Source organism: Lucilia sericata, unplaced genomic scaffold (genome assembly GCF_015586225.1).
Source record: "Lucilia sericata isolate MDLA Ls3-8-SP2 unplaced genomic scaffold, ASM1558622v1 Contig000987F_arrow, whole genome shotgun sequence".
Taxonomy (NCBI): Eukaryota; Metazoa; Arthropoda; class Insecta; order Diptera; family Calliphoridae; genus Lucilia; species Lucilia sericata.
This window is the reverse complement of record NW_023994970.1, coordinates 133,825-152,093: the sequence shown is the minus strand read 5'-3', so window position 1 is coordinate 152,093 and position 18,269 is coordinate 133,825. Positions and strand designations below refer to the sequence as shown.

General features: G+C 33.7%; 1 protein-coding gene across 1 annotated transcript; it reads right to left on the bottom strand.

The window, feature by feature from the left end:
* Window positions 1-5,252: 5,252 nt before the first annotated feature.
* On the bottom strand, window positions 5,253-6,757 carry LOC119609469 (lipase 1-like). Its single transcript, XM_037964273.1, is given in 5 exon segments — window positions 5,253-5,656; window positions 5,658-5,747; window positions 5,803-6,299; window positions 6,357-6,534; window positions 6,593-6,757. Coding segments are annotated over 5 exon segments (1,212 nt in total). The 5' UTR covers window positions 6,743-6,757; the 3' UTR covers window positions 5,253-5,359.
* Between the last annotated feature and the right edge of the window lie 11,512 nt (window positions 6,758-18,269).

Below are 18,269 nucleotides of genomic sequence, written 5' to 3'. Positions count from 1 at the left end.
TTTTATGAAAATCGAGGTCACGCACATTTAATGTCATGTTTTTCCACAGCTACATACAACACAACCAACCAACAATCAAGCTCCAACTTACATTTAAGTGTACGGACACGAAACAAAAGCCTTTAATTCCAAGTTTATGATGTTGAAATAACATACATAATCGTCGTATTTTATAGAGTGGCTATAATTTAAAATAACCACTATTCTATAAACAACATAAAACATAATGTTAATACTGCCTCTTTAGTATGACTATAAAGAGTGTGTCATTTCTTAAGACCAAGAGAGAGAGGAGTTTTAGGGTAAACCATAGGGCAGATAATTTTGATTAGTTTCAGTCCCAATTAAGTTCTAGTTCATTTGTAGTTTAGTTCTAGTTCAGTTCTAGTTCAGCTCTAGTTCAGCTCTAGTTCAGTTCTAGTTCAGTTCTAGTTCAGTTCTAGTTCAGTTCTAGTTCAGTTCTAGTTCAATTCTAGTTCAGTTCTAGTTCAGTTCTAGTTCAGTTCTAGTTCAGTTCTAGTTCAGTTCTAGTTCAGTTCTAGTTCAGTTCTAGTTCAGTTCTAGTTCAGTTCTAGTTCAGTTCTAGTTCAGTTCTAGTTCAGTTCTAGTTCAGTTCTAGTTCAGTTTTAGTTCAGTTTTAGTTCAGTTCTAGTTCAGTTCTAGTTCAGTTCTAGTTCAGTTCTAGTTCAGTTCTAGTTCAGTTCTAGTTCAGTTCTAGTTCAGTTCTAGTTCAGTTCTAGTTCAGTTCTAGTTCAGTTCTAGTTCAGTTCTAGTTCAGTTCTAGTTCAGTTCTAGTTCAGTTCTAGTTCAGTTTCTAGTTCAGTTCTAGTTCAGTTCTAGTTCAGTTCTAGTTCAGTTCTAGTTCAGTTCTAGTTCAGTTCTAGTTCAGTTCTAGTTCAGTTCTAGTTCAGTTCTAGTTCAGTTCTAGTTCAGTTCTAGTTCAGTTCTAGTTCAGTTTGTAGTTCAGTTCTAGTTCAGTTCTAGTTCAGTTCTAGTTCAGTTCTAGTTCAGTTCTAGTTCAGTTCTAGTTCAGTTCTAGTTCAGTTCTAGTTCAGTTCTAGTTCAGTTCTAGTTCAGTTCTAGTTCAGTTCTAGTTCAGTTCTAGTTCAGTTCTAGTTCAGTTCTAGTTCAGTTCTAGTTCAGTTCTAGTTCAGTTCTAGTTCAGTTCTAGTTCAGTTCTAGTTCAGCTCTAGTTCAGTTCTAGTTCAGTTCTAGTTCAGTTCTAGTTCAGTTCTAGTTCAGTTCTAGTTCAGTTCTAGTTCAGTTCTAGTTCAGTTCTAGTTCAGTTCTAGTTCAGTTCTAGTTCTGTTTTAGTTCAGTTCTAGTTCAGTTCTAGTTCAGTTCTAGTTCAGTTCTAGTTCAGTTCTAGTTCAGTTCTAGTTCAGTTCTAGTTCAGTTCTAGTTCAGTTCTAGTTCAGTTCTAGTTCAGTTCTAGTTCAGTTCTAGTTCAGTTTAGTTCAGTTCTAGTTCAGTTCTAGTTCAGCTCTAGTTCAGTTCTAGTTCAGTTCTAGTTCAGTTCTAGTTCAGTTCTAGTTCAGTTCTAGTTCAGTTCTAGTTCAGTTCTAGTTCATTCTAGTTCAGTTCTAGTTCAGTTCTAGTTCAGTTCTAGTTCAGTTCTAGTTCAGTTCTAGTTCAATTCTAGTTCAGTTCTAGTTCAGTTCTAGTTCAGTTCTAGTTCAGTTCTAGTTCATTCTAGTCAGTTCTAGTTCAGTTCTAGTTCAGTTCTAGTTCAGTTCTAGTTCAGTTCTAGTTCAGTTCTAGTTCAGTTCTAGTTCAGTTCTAGTCAGTTCTAGTTCAGTCTAGTTCAGTTCTAGTTCAGTTCTAGTTCAGTTCTAGTTCAGTTCTAGTTCAGTTCTAGTTCAGTTCTAGTTCAGTTCTAGTTAGTTCAGTTCTAGTTCAGTTCTAGTTCAGTTCTGTTCAGTTCTAGTTCAGTTCTAGTTCAGTTCTAGTTCAGTTCTAGTTCAGTTCTAGCTCAGTTCTAGTTCAGTTCTAGTTCAGTTCTAGTTCAGTTCTAGTTCTGTTCTAGTTCAGTTCTAGTTCAGTTCTAGTTCAGTTCTAGTTCAGTTCTAGTTCAGTTCTAGTTCAGTTCTAGTTCAGTTCTAGTTCAGTTCTAGTTCAGTTCTAGTTCAGTTCTAGTTCAGTTCTAGTTCAGTTCTAGTTCAGTTCTAGTTCAGTTCTAGTTCAGTTCTAGTTCAGTTCTAGTTCAGTTCTAGTTCAGTTCTAGTTCAGTTCTAGTTCAGTTCTAGTTCAGTTCTAGTTCAGTTCTAGTTCAGTTCTAGTTCAGTTCTAGTTCAGTTCTAGTTCAGTTCTAGTTCAGTTCTAGTTCAGTTCTTGTTCAGTTCTAGTTCAGTTCTAGTTCAGTTCTAGTTCAGTTCTAGTTCAGTTCTAGCTCAGTTCTAGTTCAGTTCTAGTTCAGTTCTAGTTCAGTTCTAGTTCTGTTCTAGTTCAGTTCTAGTTCAGTTCTAGTTCAGTTCTAGTTCAGTTCTAGTTCAGTTCTAGTTCAGTTCTAGTTCAGTTCTAGTTCAGTTCTAGTTCAGTTCTAGTTCAGTTCTAGTTCAGTTCTAGTTCAGTTCTAGTTCAGTTCTAGTTCAGTTCTAGTTCAGTTCTAGTTCAGTTCTAGTTCAGTTCTAGTTCAGTTCTAGTTCAGTTCTAGTTCAGTTCTAGTTCAGTTCTAGTTCAGTTCTAGTTCAGTTCTAGTTCAGTTCTAGTTCAGTTCTAGTTCAGTTCTAGTTCAGTTCTAGTTCAGTTCTAGTTCAGTTCTAGTTCAGTTCTAGTTCAGTTCTAGTTCAGTTCTAGTTCAGTTCTAGTTCAGTTCTAGTTCAGTTCTAGTTCAGTTCTAGTTCAGTTCTAGTTCAGTTCTAGTTCAGTTCTAGTTCAGTTCTAGTTCAGTTCTAGTTCAGTTCTAGTTCAGTTCTAGTTCAGTTCTAGTTCAGTTCTAGTTCAGTTCTAGTTCAGTTCTAGTTCAGTTCTAGTTCAGTTCTAGTTCAGTTCTAGTTCAGTTCTAGTTCAGTTCTAGTTCAGTTCTAGTTCAGTTCTAGTTCAGTTCTAGTTCTAGTTCAGTTCTATATCAGTTCTATATCAGTTCTATTCAGTTCTAGTTCTTAGTTCAGTTCTAGTTCAGTTCTAGTTCAGTTCTAGTTCAGTTCTAGTTCAGTTCTAGTTCAGTTCTAGTTCAGTTCTAGTTCAGTTCTAGTTCAGTTCTAGTTCAGTTCTAGTTCAGTTCTAGTTCAGTTCTCAGTTCTAGTTCAGTTCTAGTTCAGTTCTAGTTCAGTTCTAGTTCAGTTCTAGTTCAGTTCTAGTTCAGTTCTAGTTCAGTTCTAGTTCAGTTCTAGTTCAGTTCTAGTTCAGTTCTAGTTCAGTTCTAGTTCAGTTCTAGTTCAGTTCTAGTTCAGTTCTTCTAGTTCAGTTCTAGTTCAGTTCTAGTTCAGTTCTAGTTCAGTTCTAGTTCAGTTCTAGTTCAGTTCTAGTTCAGTTCTAGTTCAGTTCTAGTTCAGTTCTAGTTCAGTTCTAGTTCAGTTCTAGTTCAGTTCTAGTTCAGTTCTAGTTCAGTTCTAGTTCAGTCTAGTTCAGTTCTAGTTCAGTTCTAGTTCAGTTCTTTCAGTTCTAGTTCAGTTCTAGTTCAGTTCTAGTTCAGTTCTAGTTCAGTTCTAGTTCAGTTCTAGTTCAGTTCTAGTTCAGTTCTAGTTCAGTTCTAGTTCAGTTCTAGTTCAGTTCTAGTTCAGTTCTAGTTCAGTTCTAGTTCAGTTCTAGTTCAGTTCTAGTTCAGTTCTAGTTCTAGTTCAGTTCTAGTTCAGTTCTGGTTCAGTTCTAGTTCAGTTCTAGTTCAGTTCTAGTTCAGTTCTAGTTCAGTTCTAGTTCAATTCTAGTTCAGTTCTAGTTCAGTTCTAGTTCAGTTCTAGTTCAGTTCTAGTTCAGTTCTATTTCAGTTCTAGTTCAGTTCTAGTTCAGTTCTAGTTCAGTTCTAGTTCAGTTCTAGTTCAGTTCTAGTTCAGTTCTAGTTCAGTTCTAGTTCAGTTCTAGTTCAGTTCTAGTTCAGTTCTAGTTCAGTTCTAGTTCAGTTCTAGTTCAGTTCTAGAAAAAAATGTTCATTCAGCCCACCCTATTTATTTATTGCTTATGACTGCAGGAGTTGTTGCATTGTCATGTCGTACTAGAGTACGTATTTTTCATTCCCTCCACTGATCTGTTTTAGTTGTTACTAAATATATCTATATATAATTTAGTTTCCTCCTCTTTTCTCCGTGTGTTATCATCTTAGCATGCATCCGTTTAGTTGTGGCCATCGTCCGTTGTTGTTCGTCTATAATTATGTGTATATTTAACCATTATTTAGTTGCCATAATTTAGTCGCCATCACCATTGCCTTTTGTCTTAGACATGTCGAATGTTTTTAGAATCCAGAAATGTTGCTTTTTGCCTCCTCGCTTAATCGTGAAGTGGCAAAATGCCATTTACAATTACACATACTTTGTTTTAAGTATTTTTTTGTGGTTAATTATGTTTATGTTTATTGAAAGCTTGTAATTAAGACTAAATGCGAGGCATATAAAGTGAAATCAAGATATTTATTTGTTTTATATGTATGCTGTTTTAGAGGAGTAGTAGATATAAGTTATCTACCGGATGTTTTATATAAAATGAAATAAGAATGAAAATTAGATACATTTTATATATCTTCTTTATAATATAGTGATTGACAAATATAATTTAATTATGATATTTATAATGTTAGGAAGTAAACTCATACTATTTATTAAACTGGAATTGACTGGGACTTATGCATTCTGCAAACATTTACTAGAATAGATTTTTACTAGAATAGAAAAAAAAACTAAATTAGTTCATTCTAGTTCAGTGCTAGTTCAGTTCTAGTTCAGTTCTAGTTCAGTTCTAGTTCAGTTCTAGTTCAGTTCTAGTTCAGTTCTAGTTCAGTTCTAGTTCAGTTCTAGTTCAGTTCTAGTTTCAGTTCTAGTTCAGTTCTAGTTCAGTTCTAGTTCAGTTCTAGTTCAGTTCTAGTTCAGTTCTAGTTCAGTTCTAGTTCAGTTCTAGTTCAGTTCTAGTTCAGTTCTAGTTCAGTTCTAGTTCAGTTCTAGTTCAGTTCTAGTTCAGTTCTAGTTCATTTCTGGTTCAGTTCTAGTTCAAATTTAATTGCGTTTTATATCTGTTAATTTCTAGTTTTATAACTCCATCTATATCAATTGATTCCTTAATCTAGTTTAAATATAATTCCTTTTTTTATAATGCTCTTCCAACTCTATTAAGATCCAAACCTATAGTTTAAGTCCTTTATTTCAAAGTGGTAGTATCCTTGAGCAACTTTTAATTTCATAAAATCTAGATTCTTATATAATATAGATTGCTATTCGTAAGGAAATTTCTTCAATAACTTCAGCATTGGTTCCTGTGTCAATTTTCTAGCTTCTTTACCCCAAATCATGGTCACATGATTCCAGTCCTTATAAGGATACAAATTATTGAGAACAACATTCGGTAGAGTTTCCGCCAACTGCTTCACATCTATATGACTGTTTAGGTAATCATTGTAAGCATAATGCAGGCCCACAGGTACTGTAATCTTTTCCAGAGGATAGTCTGGCGGTGAGCTTTGATTGTAACGTTGTATGTTTTCTTCTCTGCCATAATCATATTGACAGAAAACGATTACTCTCTATTAGTTGGAGATAGTGAACAAATTGCTTGAGATTACAGCCGGCTGGGACGTGGCCAACAATTACGGGATACCTGGCCTGTAGGGAGAGTGGTAAGTAGTTAAATAAATTAATGAATACATTTTTATTATACCAAATTTGTTTGCCCATTATCATTTCCCAGCATTTGATTTAAAAATTGAACACACATATTTTCTGCTATTTTCGAAGTAAAACACATATGCAACATCATTTCATTGTGTGGTAAAAATTCTCTTACACGATCTTTGGAGGCTTTGGTAAATTCATAAAATTGACTTACAAAAGGAGTTCTAACATGTTTCAAATATGCCACCGGTGCTAAAGCTTGCATTATGGTTATTTTATCATTATACTGTGGTTGTAGAGAACATAAAACCCAAAAGGCTGTTGTGCCCTGTGAATGACCAAAATAACCTAATTTCTTGAAGCCGGTCCTAGCCAATATGTGATCTATCATTATGGGCAAATCATAGTAACCAATTTCATGCCAACTAAAAGTCCAAAATTCGTCATCTGAATTGGGATTGAGAGTAGTGTGATTGCGAGAATAACGATTACCACGAGCATTACCCAACCAGACATCGTAGCCATTATCGAAGAAGTAACAAGCTGTTTTAGGGATAAAACTAATTATGACATAAACATTAACTATATATAATTGCTTACCTGCTGCTTGTTTAGGTCCCATTATTACCCAGCTGGCTGAACTATCTAATAGACCATGCATAAACAAAACGGGAGGACCTTGGGGCTTTGGTATGCGATGCAAGCACAGTATATAATTGTCATCTGTAGTAATATAATGTGTTTCCAAGGGATACTTATATTTTTCGATAAGTTGAGCCTTAAATACTACAACCGTGTTAATCTTGCAATAGACACCTTTTTGGTATTTTACCCACCGTATCCAAATGTGCATCTTCTATAACCGATTTGGGGTAATTATCCTCTAAATAGTTACCTAGAACTAATGCAAAATTATTGCTGATACAAAAAGTTAATAATATTAGGAAAGATATTTGAAAATTTAACTCGCCCAATTCGTTTAGCATTTCAAAAATATTGATGTTTTTATTTCGAAGTTTAGACACTAATTACTTCATTATTAGATTTATATTTATATTAGAACTGCAAAAAATGTGTTTAATAACATTTATTTAATAGCTTAAGATCATTTTAGCGATAATTTTGCATGCAATTAAATTATAATAAATGTATTAAATTTCGATTATTGTTTAAGTATAAAAATCTCCTGACCTTCTAGCCAATATTAGCTATTAGCATGTATATTTGATGTTTTTTTTCCAAAAATAGTTTGGATAAGACTTTAGGTTTTCAAAAAGAATATGGATGGTCTAGTCTATAGTCTAGTCTATAGTCTAGCCTATAGTCTAGTCTATAGTCTAGTCTATAGTCTAGCCTATAGTCTAGTCTATAGTCTAGTCTATTGTCTAGTCTATAGTCTAGTCTATAGTCTAGTCTATAGTCTAGTCTATAGTCTAGTCTATAGTCTAGTCTATAGTCTAGTCTATAGTCTAGTCTATAGTCTAGTCTATAGTCTAGTCTATAGTCTAGTCTATAGTCTAGTCTATAGTCTAGTCCTATAGTCTAGTCTATAGTCTAGTCTATAGTCTAGTCTATCTAGTCTATAGTCTAGTCTATAGTCTAGTCTATAGTCTAGTCTATAGTCTAGTCTATAGTCTAGTCTATAGTCTAGTCTATAGTCTAGTCTATAGTCTAGTCTATAGTCTAGTCTATAGTCTAGTCTATAGTCTAGTCTATAGTCTAGTCTATAGTCTAGTCTATAGTCTAGTCTATAGTCTAGTCTATAGTCTGTCTATAGTCTAGTCTATAGTCTAGTCTATAGTCTAGTCTATAGTCTAGTCTATAGTCTAGTCTATAGTCTAGTCTATAGTCTAGTCTATAGTCTAGTCTATAGTCTAGTCTATAGTCTAGTCTATAGTCTAGTCTATAGTCTAGTCTATAGTCTAGTCTATAGTCTAGTCTATAGTCTAGTCTATAGTCTAGTCTATAGTCTAGTCTATAGTCTAGTCTATAGTCTAGTCTATAGTCTAGTCTATAGTCTAGTCTATAGTCTAGCTATAGTCTAGTCTAGTCTAGTCTATAGTCTAGTCTAGTAGTCTAGTAGTCAGTCTATAGTCTAGTCTATAGTCTAGTCTATAGTCTAGTCTAGTCTAGTCTATAGTATAGTCTATAGTCTAGTCTATAGTCTAGTCTATAGTCTAGTCTATAGTCTAGTCTATAGTCTAGTCTATAGTCTAGTCTATAGTATAGTCTATAGTCTAGTCTATAGTCTAGTCTATAGTCTAGTCTATAGTCTAGTCTATAGTCTAGTCTATAGTCTAGTCTATAGTCTAGTCTATAGTCTAGTCTATAGTCTAGTCTATAGTCTAGTCTATAGTCTAGTCTATAGTCTAGTCTATAGTCTAGTCTATAGTCTAGTCTATAGTCTAGTCTATAGTCTAGTCTATAGTCTAGTCTATAGTCTAGTCTATAGTCTAGTCTATAGTCTAGTCTATAGTCTAGTCTATAGTCTAGTCTATAGTCTAGTCTATAGTCTAGTCTATAGTCTAGTCTATAGTCTAGTCTATAGTCTAGTCTATAGTCTAGTCTATAGTCTAGTCTATAGTCTAGTATAGTCTAGTCTATAGTCTAGTCTGTAGTCTAGTCTATAGTCTAGTCTATAGTCTAGTCTATAGTCTGGTCTATAGTCTGGTCTATAGTCTAGTCTATAGTCTAGTCTATAGTCTAGTCTATAGTCTAGTCTATAGTCTACTCTATAGTCTAGTCTATAGTCTAGTCTAGTCTATAGTCTAGTCTATAGTCTAGTCTATAGTCTAGTCTATAGTTTAGTCTATAGTCTAGTCTATAGTCTAGTCTATAGTCTAGTCTATAGTCTAGTCTATAGTCTAGTCTATAGTTTAGTCTATAGTCTAGTCTATAGTCTAGTCTATAGTCTAGTCTATAGTCTAGTTTATAGTCTAGTCTATAGTCTAGTCTATAGTCTAGTCTATAGTCTAGTCTATAGTCTAGTCTATAATCTAGTCTATAGTCTAGTCTATAGTCTAGTCTATAGTCTAGTCTATAGTCTAGTCTATAGTCTAGTCTGTAGTCTAGTCTATAGTCTAGTCTAGTATATAGTCTAGTCTATAGTCTGGTCTATAGTCTGGTCTATAGTCTAGTCTATAGTCTGGTCTATAATCTAGTCTATAGTCTAGTCTATAGTCTAGTCTATAGTCTAGTCTATAGTCTAGTCTATAGTCTAGTCTATAGTCTAGTCTATAGTCTAGTCTATAGTCTAGTCTATAGTCTAGTCTATAGTCTAGTCTATAGTCTAGTCTATAGTCTAGTCTATAGTTTAGTCTATAGTCTAGTCTATAGTCTAGTCTATAGTCTAGTCTATAGTCTAGTCTATAGTCTAGTCTATAATCTAGTCTATAGTCTAGTCTATAGTCTAGTCTATAGTCTAGTCTATAGTCTAGTCTAGTCTATAGTCTAGTCTATAGTCTAGTTTAGTCTATAGTCTAGTATATAGTCTGGTCTATAGACTAGTCTATAGTCTAGTCAATAGTCTAGTCTATAGTCTAGTCTATGGTCTGGTCTATAATCTAGTCTATAGTCTAGTCTATAGTCCAGTATATAGTCCAGTATATAGTCCAGTCTATACTCTAGTCTATACTCTAGTCTATATTCTATCCTATAGTTTAGTCTATAGTCAAGTCTATAGTCTAGTCTGTAGTCTAGTCTATAGTCTAGTCTATAGTCTAGTCTATAGTCTAGTCTATAGTCTAGTCTATAGTCTAGTCTATAGTCTAGTCTATAGTCTAGTCTATAGTCTAGTCTATAGTCTAGTCTATAGTCTAGTCTACAGTCTTGTCTATAGTCTAGTCTATAGTCTAGTCTATAGTCTAGTCTATAGTCTAGTTTATAGTCTAGTCTATAGTCTAGTCTATAGTCTAGTTTATAGTCTAGTCTATAGTCTAGTCTATAGTCTAGTCTATAGTCCAGTCTATAGTCTAGTCTATAGTCTAGTCTATAGTCTAGTCTATAGTCCAGTCTATAGTCTAGTCTATAGTCTAGTCTATAGTCTAGTCTATAGTCTAGTCTATAGTCTAGTCTAGTCTATAGTCTAGTCTAGTCTAGTCTATAGTCTAGTCTATAGTCTAGTCTATAGTCTAGTCTTGTCTATAGTCTAGTCTATAGTCTAGTCTATAGTCTAGTCTATAGTCTAGTTTATAGTCTAGTCTATAGTCTAGTTTATAGTCTAGTCTATAGTCTAGTCTATAGTCTAGTCTATAGTCCAGTCTATAGTCTAGTCTATAGTCTAGTCTATAGTCTAGTCTATAGTCTAGTCTATAGTCTAGTCTATAGTCTAGTCTATAGTCTAGTCTATAGTCTAGTCTATAGTCTAGTCTATAGTCTAGTCTATAGTCTAGTCTATAGTCTAGTCTATAGTCTAGTCTATAGTCTAGTCTATAGTCTAGTCTATAGTCTAGTCTATAGTCTAGTCTATAGTCTAGTCTATATTCTAGTCTATATTCTAGTCTATAGTCTAGTCTATAGTCTAGTCTATAGTCTAGTCTATAGTCTAGTCAATAGTCTAGTCTATAGTCTAGTCTATAGTCTAGTCTATAGTCTAGTCTTTAGTCTAGTCTATATTCTATAGTCCTGTCTTTAGTCTAGTCTATAGTCTAGTCTACATTATAGTCTAGTCTATAGTCTCGTCTATAGTCTAGTCTTTAGTCTAGTCTATATTCTACAGTCTTGTCTATAGTCTAGTCTATAGTCTAGTCTATAGTCTAGTCTATAGACTTGTCCATAGTCTAGTCTGTAGTCTAGTCTATAGTCTAGTCTATAGACTATAGACTAGTCTATAGTCTAGTCTAGTCTGTAGTCTTGTCTATATTATTATACAGTTTGGCCAATCAAAACTTTGAAACTCAAATCTGGTAAGTTTTAATCTAATTTTAATTTAAAATAATCATACGCACCGACGTACATAATAAATTTTGTATTGGTTTAAATGTTTATCATACGTACTGTTAGAAATTATGTAAATTAAGGTCAACCAAAGAGAGAAACTCTTTAAATTGTGTTCACAATTTAAATAAGATTTGCCATGTAATTCTCTCTTTATTTTTTAGAGTCCTCATTTCCAACACTTAAATAGGTACCTACCACCTATTTAGGTTCCTTACATAAAAAAATCTAATCAAAAACCAAAACACTCAAAAAGTTGTAAAAATAAATAAATTAAATTGATGCCATTTATGGAAAAAAAATAACATGTGTATCATCTTAACCTGACATGTAGTAAGAGCACTTTAGTCATGTGTCCCATAGGGCAACAGCGCTCATAGCCAAACAAACATACCCATACACACACACATACTCAGACTTAATAGACCAATACTCTGCCATATAAACATGGCGTTATATGTATATGTGTATAGGTATGTTTATTAAAACGAGAGTAAGAGTACGAAAACTTTAAGTACAAACAGGAATATGAGTAAGTACGAGTACAAAAGGAATAAATATATTGTAAGTGTATACTTATTGGATTGTGTTATGCCATGATAACATTTCTAACTCCTAAGGGTCAGAGTGTGAACATATAGTTTATCATGTTAAGTATGTTAAGCTTATATACACACGCTCATACACACACACCGAAACGTATACATAAACACCGATATTAAACAAGCTTATTCGTATGTAGACTTACAGACATATATACGTGTTCATTTTTATAACGTCTGAGTTAAAGATGCATATATACATGTATACAGGAAGTAGGGTTTCCAGACTTAATAAGTATCAGTAAGAAAAAAAATTAAAATAGATGAAAAACTTTATAAACATAAAACTATAATCTATTCTTTACTATAGTCTATAGTATAGTCTATACTATAGTCTATAGTATAGTCTATAGTCTAGTCTAGTCTATACTATAGTCTAGTCTATAGTCTAGTCTATAGTCTAGTCTATAGTCTAGTCTATAGTCTAGTCTATAGTCTAGTCTATAGTCTAGTCTATTGTCTAATCTATAGTCTAGTCTATAGTCTAGTCTATAGTCTAGTCTATAGTCTAGTCTATAGTCTAGTCTATAGTTCTATAGTCTAGTATAGTCTAGTCTATAGTCTAGTCTATAGTCTAGTCTATAGTCTAGTCTATAGTCTAGTCTATAGTCTAGTCTATAGTCTAGTCTATAGTCTAGTCTATAGTCTAGTCTATAGTCTAGTCTATAGTCTAGTCTATAGTCTAGTCTATAGTCTAGTCTATAGTCTAGTCTATAGTCTAGTCTATAGTCTAGTCTATAGTCTAGTCTATAGTCTAGTCTATAGTCTAGTCTATAGTAGTCTAGTCTATAGTCTAGTCTATAGTCTAGTCTATAGTCTAGTCTATAGTCTAGTCTATAGTCTAGTCTAGTCTAGTCTAGTCTATAGTCTAGTCTATAGTCTAGTCTATAGTCTAGTCTATAGTCTAGTCTATAGTCTAGTCTATAGTCTAGTCTATAGTCTAGTCTATAGTCTAGTCTATAGTCTAGTCTATAGTCTAGTCTATAGTCTAGTCTATAGTCTAGTCTATAGTCTAGTCTATAGTCTAGTCTATAGTCTAGTCTATAGTCTAGTCTATAGTCTAGTCTATAGTCTAGTCTATAGTCTAGTCTATAGTCTAGTCTATAGTCTAGTCTATAGTCTAGTCTATAGTCTAGTCTATAGTCTAGTCTATAGTCTAGTCTATAGTCTAGTCTATAGTCTAGTCTATAGTCTAGTCTATAGTCTAGTCTATAGTCTAGTCTATAGTCTAGTCTATAGTCTAGTCTATAGTCTAGTCTATAGTCTAGTCTATAGTCTAGTCTATAGTCTAGTCTATAGTCTAGTCTATAGTCTAGTCTATAGTCTAGTCTATAGTCTAGTCTATAGTCTAGTCTATAGTCTAGTCTATAGTCTAGTCTATAGTCTAGTCTATAGTCTAGTCTATAGTCTAGTCTATAGTCTAGTCTATAGTCTAGTCTATAGTCTAGTCTATAGTCTAGTCTATAGTCTAGTCTATAGTCTAGTCTATAGTCTAGTCTATAGTCTAGTCTATAGTCTAGTCTATAGTCTAGTCTATAGTCTAGTCTATAGTCTAGTCTATAGTCTAGTCTATAGTCTAGTCTATAGTCTAGTCTATAGTCTAGTCTATAGTCTAGTCTATAGTCTAGTCTATAGTTTAGTCTATAGTCTAGTCTATAGTCTATTCTATAGTCCAGTCTATAGTCTAGTCTATAGTCTAGTCTATAGTCAGTCAATAGTCTAGTCTATAGTTTACTCTATAGTCTAGTCTATAGTCTAGTCTATAGTCTAGTCTACAGTCTAGTCTACAGTCTAGTCTATAGTCTAGTCTATAGTCTATTCTATAGTCTAGTCTATAGTCTAGTCTATAGTCTAGTCTATAGTCTAGTCTATAGTCTAGTCTATAGTCTAGTCTATAGTCTAGTCTATAGTCTAGTCTATAGTCTAGTCTATAGTTTAGTCTATAGTCTAGTCTATAGTCTAGTCTGTAGTCTAGTCTATTGTCTAGTCTATAGTCTAGTCTATAGTCTTGTCTATAGTCTAGTCTATAGTCTAGTCTATAGTTCAGTCACAAGACTCTAGTGTATAGTCTAGTCTATTGTTTAGTCTTTAGTCTAGTCTATTGTCTAATTTATGGTAGGGTCCATAGTCTATAGTCTAGTTTATTGTATGTAGTCTCGTTCTGTATATCTGCATGGTCATGTCTTTTGTCTCGTCTTTAAACACTTTTATAGTCCAATTTAAGGATTTTTCATTGGACACCCTAAGTATATGTTAACCAATCCCAGTTGGTCATAACAATAAACTTTGCTTTAATGCCACAAAAAAAAACGAAGGCAAGAAAAATAAATAAACCTGCATTTGTATATAAAACTGAGAAAAAAATCATATTTACACAAGTGATAAAAAAATAACATCAAAAGAGGATAAAAAAACAAAACTAATATTTTTATAATGGACTCTTTGATACCCATTCCTGGCTACACCCAAGTACTTTTGTACAAACATTTTAGCCATATCTATTTTACTAACATAGTTTATGATTACATTAGTTGTATTCTTGTGAAGAAAAAAATCTAGATTTTATTTTGTTTAAATGATGCCACACACTCAAACTCCAAATAAAGATTTGTAGATTGTATTTTATATTTTGTTGCCTTTTTTTTAGGTATTTACTTAGTCCCAAATCCCTTAGGTTGTTTCGGTTTTAGTTAGAATTATTACGTGAGTGTTGGTAAGTAATCATAATAATAGTAGATTTAGTTTTTTATATTTTTCAACTGGACACTATCATAAGTATACTGTAAGACCTTTAGGGAATTAACCACTTTGATATAGTTGTTATGTGAAATGTTTAGGATAACCATGCTTTTGTTTATGTTTTTGGTTTATTATGAGTATAAATTAAGTTACAGATGTATTAAATCGATTTTATATTATTTACTTTGTTATTATTTAATATTATTTTCTGTGGGGTTTATTGCTGAAGATTTGCTGACCAAAAGGTTACATATATTTTTTGTTAAGGGAAGAGGTACCTTGGTAATTTTGAAAGCACAATAGTTTGTAATAATAAAGAGCTTTGATAGTTTGTTATTAATCTTTTTATAAGGAAGAAAGTTATTAAAGGTTTAACGTAGGTATATCTATCTTTTTATCTGAAATCTGTATATTATTTAAGTAGAGATAGGATTATTATGTAACTAGTAAAAAGCTTTAACAACGTTATAATTAGGCTCTAATTTGCGTTTTGGAATGATTTGAATTCTAATGGATCAAAAAATGTTTAATATGAGACATCCTAATGTTAGAATGAAATTTCCAGATCCAGTTCTCGTATTGATTTACCCAACACAATATAGGCTAAGTAGTTGGCCAAAAATGAACCCTTACAGTTGAAAACCAACTGGCTGGGCTTAAACAAGCAACCTGCATATTGCGGAGAGACCTTCTTCTACTTCACAATTTTGTCCACGACTGCCGACTGTATTAACTTTAGCTTTTCATGAGACCACATCTCCGTAGGGAAATTAGGTGGAATGCCTCCAAGTTTGATGACTTCTGCAACATCTCTATATAAGGGTGGGGCTTGTTAGTGGTTACATTCGCAGGTTTGGCTTCATGCGAGCCAGCTGCAGCGGAAGCCGCTACTCGTTTCGGAGGGTTAGGCTTTTCGCGAATCAATCCATCTGATCTGCCTCTCTTCCTGGGGATTTTCAAGACTTTTAAAAGTATACGCGCTGCGTCACTGAATTTTAGCCTTTATGTGGAGGATGGTGCGACTAATCGGCTGCCATAGAACCAAAGGAACAGATTCCAGTAACGCATCTTCTTTGTCTGTTGGGATTGGTAGCTCGGTAGTATTAAGACATGAGTCCCACAACATGAAGGTATCATCAAGAATATTTTGAGCATTTAAGTTCGTAGATACTTGCTCGGGTTAAGATAGGTTAATGGGCCCCTGAATCCTTCTATGAAGAACTCAGGTGGCAATTTTCGTACATGGGTGAGCCGGTCCATGTACAAGCATTTTACTGAAGAACTCAAGCTATCTAGTCTCTTGCCATACTAGCCCCATTGCGGAGTGACAGACAGCATGGGATCAATTCCAATGCAAACCCCGACAAGGAAAAAGCAATCACTGGTCTAAAGTCAATAGAAGGGGCGACAAACCACAACATCAGGTGAAATCAATCTTCCGGTATACCGGAAGGTGACCACCATTAAGATTGCATTATTTAAAATGCTATTCCCATCTACTAATGACCCATTTTAGTGTATTCCATAACCTCTTAAAGCCTGAGCAACCACACTATTGAGATGGCTCTGTTGATTCGGCAACAACACCTAGAGACGTATTTGGTAGTCCGAAATATCCAGCCAATTAATCAGGATCTCTCCATATGTCCGATACTGTGACAAAGAATGCAAAAATTTCCAAAGTCAATTTGAACCCAATAATTGGCCCGACAAGTTGAGTAGTGGACCTCAACCATAAGGCGCGTAGCATGAAACAATATGAATCCTGTTGAGATGGCAACAGCACCGAGAACTTCCCTGAAGTAAAAGGTCTACTAAATCAGTACTAGTCTCCTGTCGGCAGAGTAGTTTTTCCCGATTTTTCATCAATTACATCATTTCCATTCTCAGAACATAAAGAACGATCTACGGGATGACAGGCAACTACCAACCTGAAAACCCGAAAATTCCTCAACCTATACTGGCGCCCTACAACGCGAAGAGCATAAGTTGTTCTGTCTCATCACCCAGTGACATCTGTTGAGATGGCAACAGCACCGGAGAGAGAATCCCGATATAGTATATGGCGTTTGGATATATCTGTCCTTTCTCACCGCGAATTTGGTTATAAACAACAGCCACTACGTGGATTCCGAAGGAACTTCAACCAACCATCCAGGACAAGGATATTGCAATAACACCAAGGTGGAGATTTCCCCCAGGTGGAAGAGGCTATGCGCTTCCATACTACTGGAAATAAATAAAAAATCATCCCGTCCAATCACAATCTTGGTTAAATCCAAAATGATCTAGAAGAGCAACTCCTGATCCCTTCTTTAACCTCTAATTTTGATTTAATTGTTTGTCATCTTTGTTTATACTTGATGACCTTTTATATTACAAAAACTCAATTTTCTGCTACAAAAAATCCAGCAAATATTATAACAAGATATTTAAGGTTAAAAATGGGATTAAAGGCAAAAGTATATATTTTATAACTTTAGGGACTTTAAAACAGCATATGGGTTCATTTTCCAAAAAATGAAATAAAGTATGTTTGCTAGTCCTTCCGTCTGTTTATTTAGCTTGTTGACTGAGATGTTATATTTTTAGAGTTCATATCCTGACCCATGCACACACACATACAAACTCAACCCAGAATATTTGACCTTTGTCTATAATTATGTTCTACTCTCTCTGACTGTCTACATACATATCTATGTATAGGTATGTGAATTAAAGCCTGATTTGTAGAGAGTACATGTGAGTGTTTTAATTTTTATATTATGAGGTCTCTGGGTATTGGATTTAAAACTTATTTAATTTCTGTCGTTGTTGTTGTTACTGCTGTTATATTAACATGGGTTCAAAAGTGTTGTGTTGCCACTTCATTTTGTGGTTTCTATTTTGTGTTTTGGTAAGTGTGTGTGTGTGCATTTAAAACATGTTTGTACTTTGGGGTTTCTCATTTTAAACAAATGCCCTTTCCTCTCGGCTGAAATGCTCTTAACACAGATAAAAGCAATAACAGTTGCAGGCAAAATTAGGTGCAAATTTACATGCATACACCTTATAAAATGTTTAAACCCAACAACTTTTCTTCCCCACTGTACCTATTTTAATGTCCGCCTGTTTGTGGTGTTGTTGTTTTGGTTATATTTTTTTTTTTCATTTTTTTTAAATTTTGTTTAAATTTTATAAAATTTCAGTTACATGTGTATTTTACAATTGAGGTTAAGTTAATTGATATTTTACTACGTATGGGAAATATTCATGTAACATATTAGTTTGTTTAAAAATCTAATAAACATACTTGTAACATTTTTTCTGGTCGTTGTTTTAGGTCTTTTTTTTTACAAACATGCCATATTTGTGGTTAAGTTAAATAAAGTAATTTTTTTAACCAAAATGACAACAAATACATTAATTATTCATGTTGCAAATGGCAGAGAGTTAAACTAAATAAACTGAGCAATAAAAAGCTACACAGAAAAGGATGTAAATAAATTTACAGATGTCTAGAAATAGTCAAGGGTAAATAAATTTAAATTTTTGATGTGTTTGTATACATAAATCTGTTTTATAGTTTGTGGGACAGCCAGATATTAATGTGTTATTTTAAATGTTATAGATTTAGCATTTTGGAAATTTGTATAAAAGAAAAAGAACAGAACTAGAAAAGAACTAGAACTGAACTAGAACTGAACTAGAACTGAAGTAGAACTGAAGTAGAACTGAAGTAGAACTGAACTAGAACTGAACTAGAACTGAACTAGAACTAAACTAGAACTGAACTAGAACTGAACTAGAACTGAACTAGAACTGAACTAGAACTGAACTAGAGCTGAACTAAAACTGAACTAGAACTGAACTAGAACTGAACTAGAACTGAACTAGAACTGAACTAGAACTGAACTAGAACTGAACTAGAACTGAACTAGAACTGAACTAGAAATGAACTAGAAATGAACAAGAACTGAACCAGAACTGAACTAGAACTGAACTAGAACTGAACTAGAACTGAACTGAACTAGAACTGAACTAGAACTGAACTAGAACTGAACTAGAACTGAACTAGAACTGAACTAGAACTGAACTAGAACTGAACTAGAACTGAACTAGAACTGAACTAGAACTGAACTAGAACTGAACTAGAACTGAAACTGAACTAGAACTGAACTAGAACTGAACTAGAACTGAACTAGAACTGAACTAGAACTGAACTAGAACTGAACTAGAACTGAACTAGAACTGAACT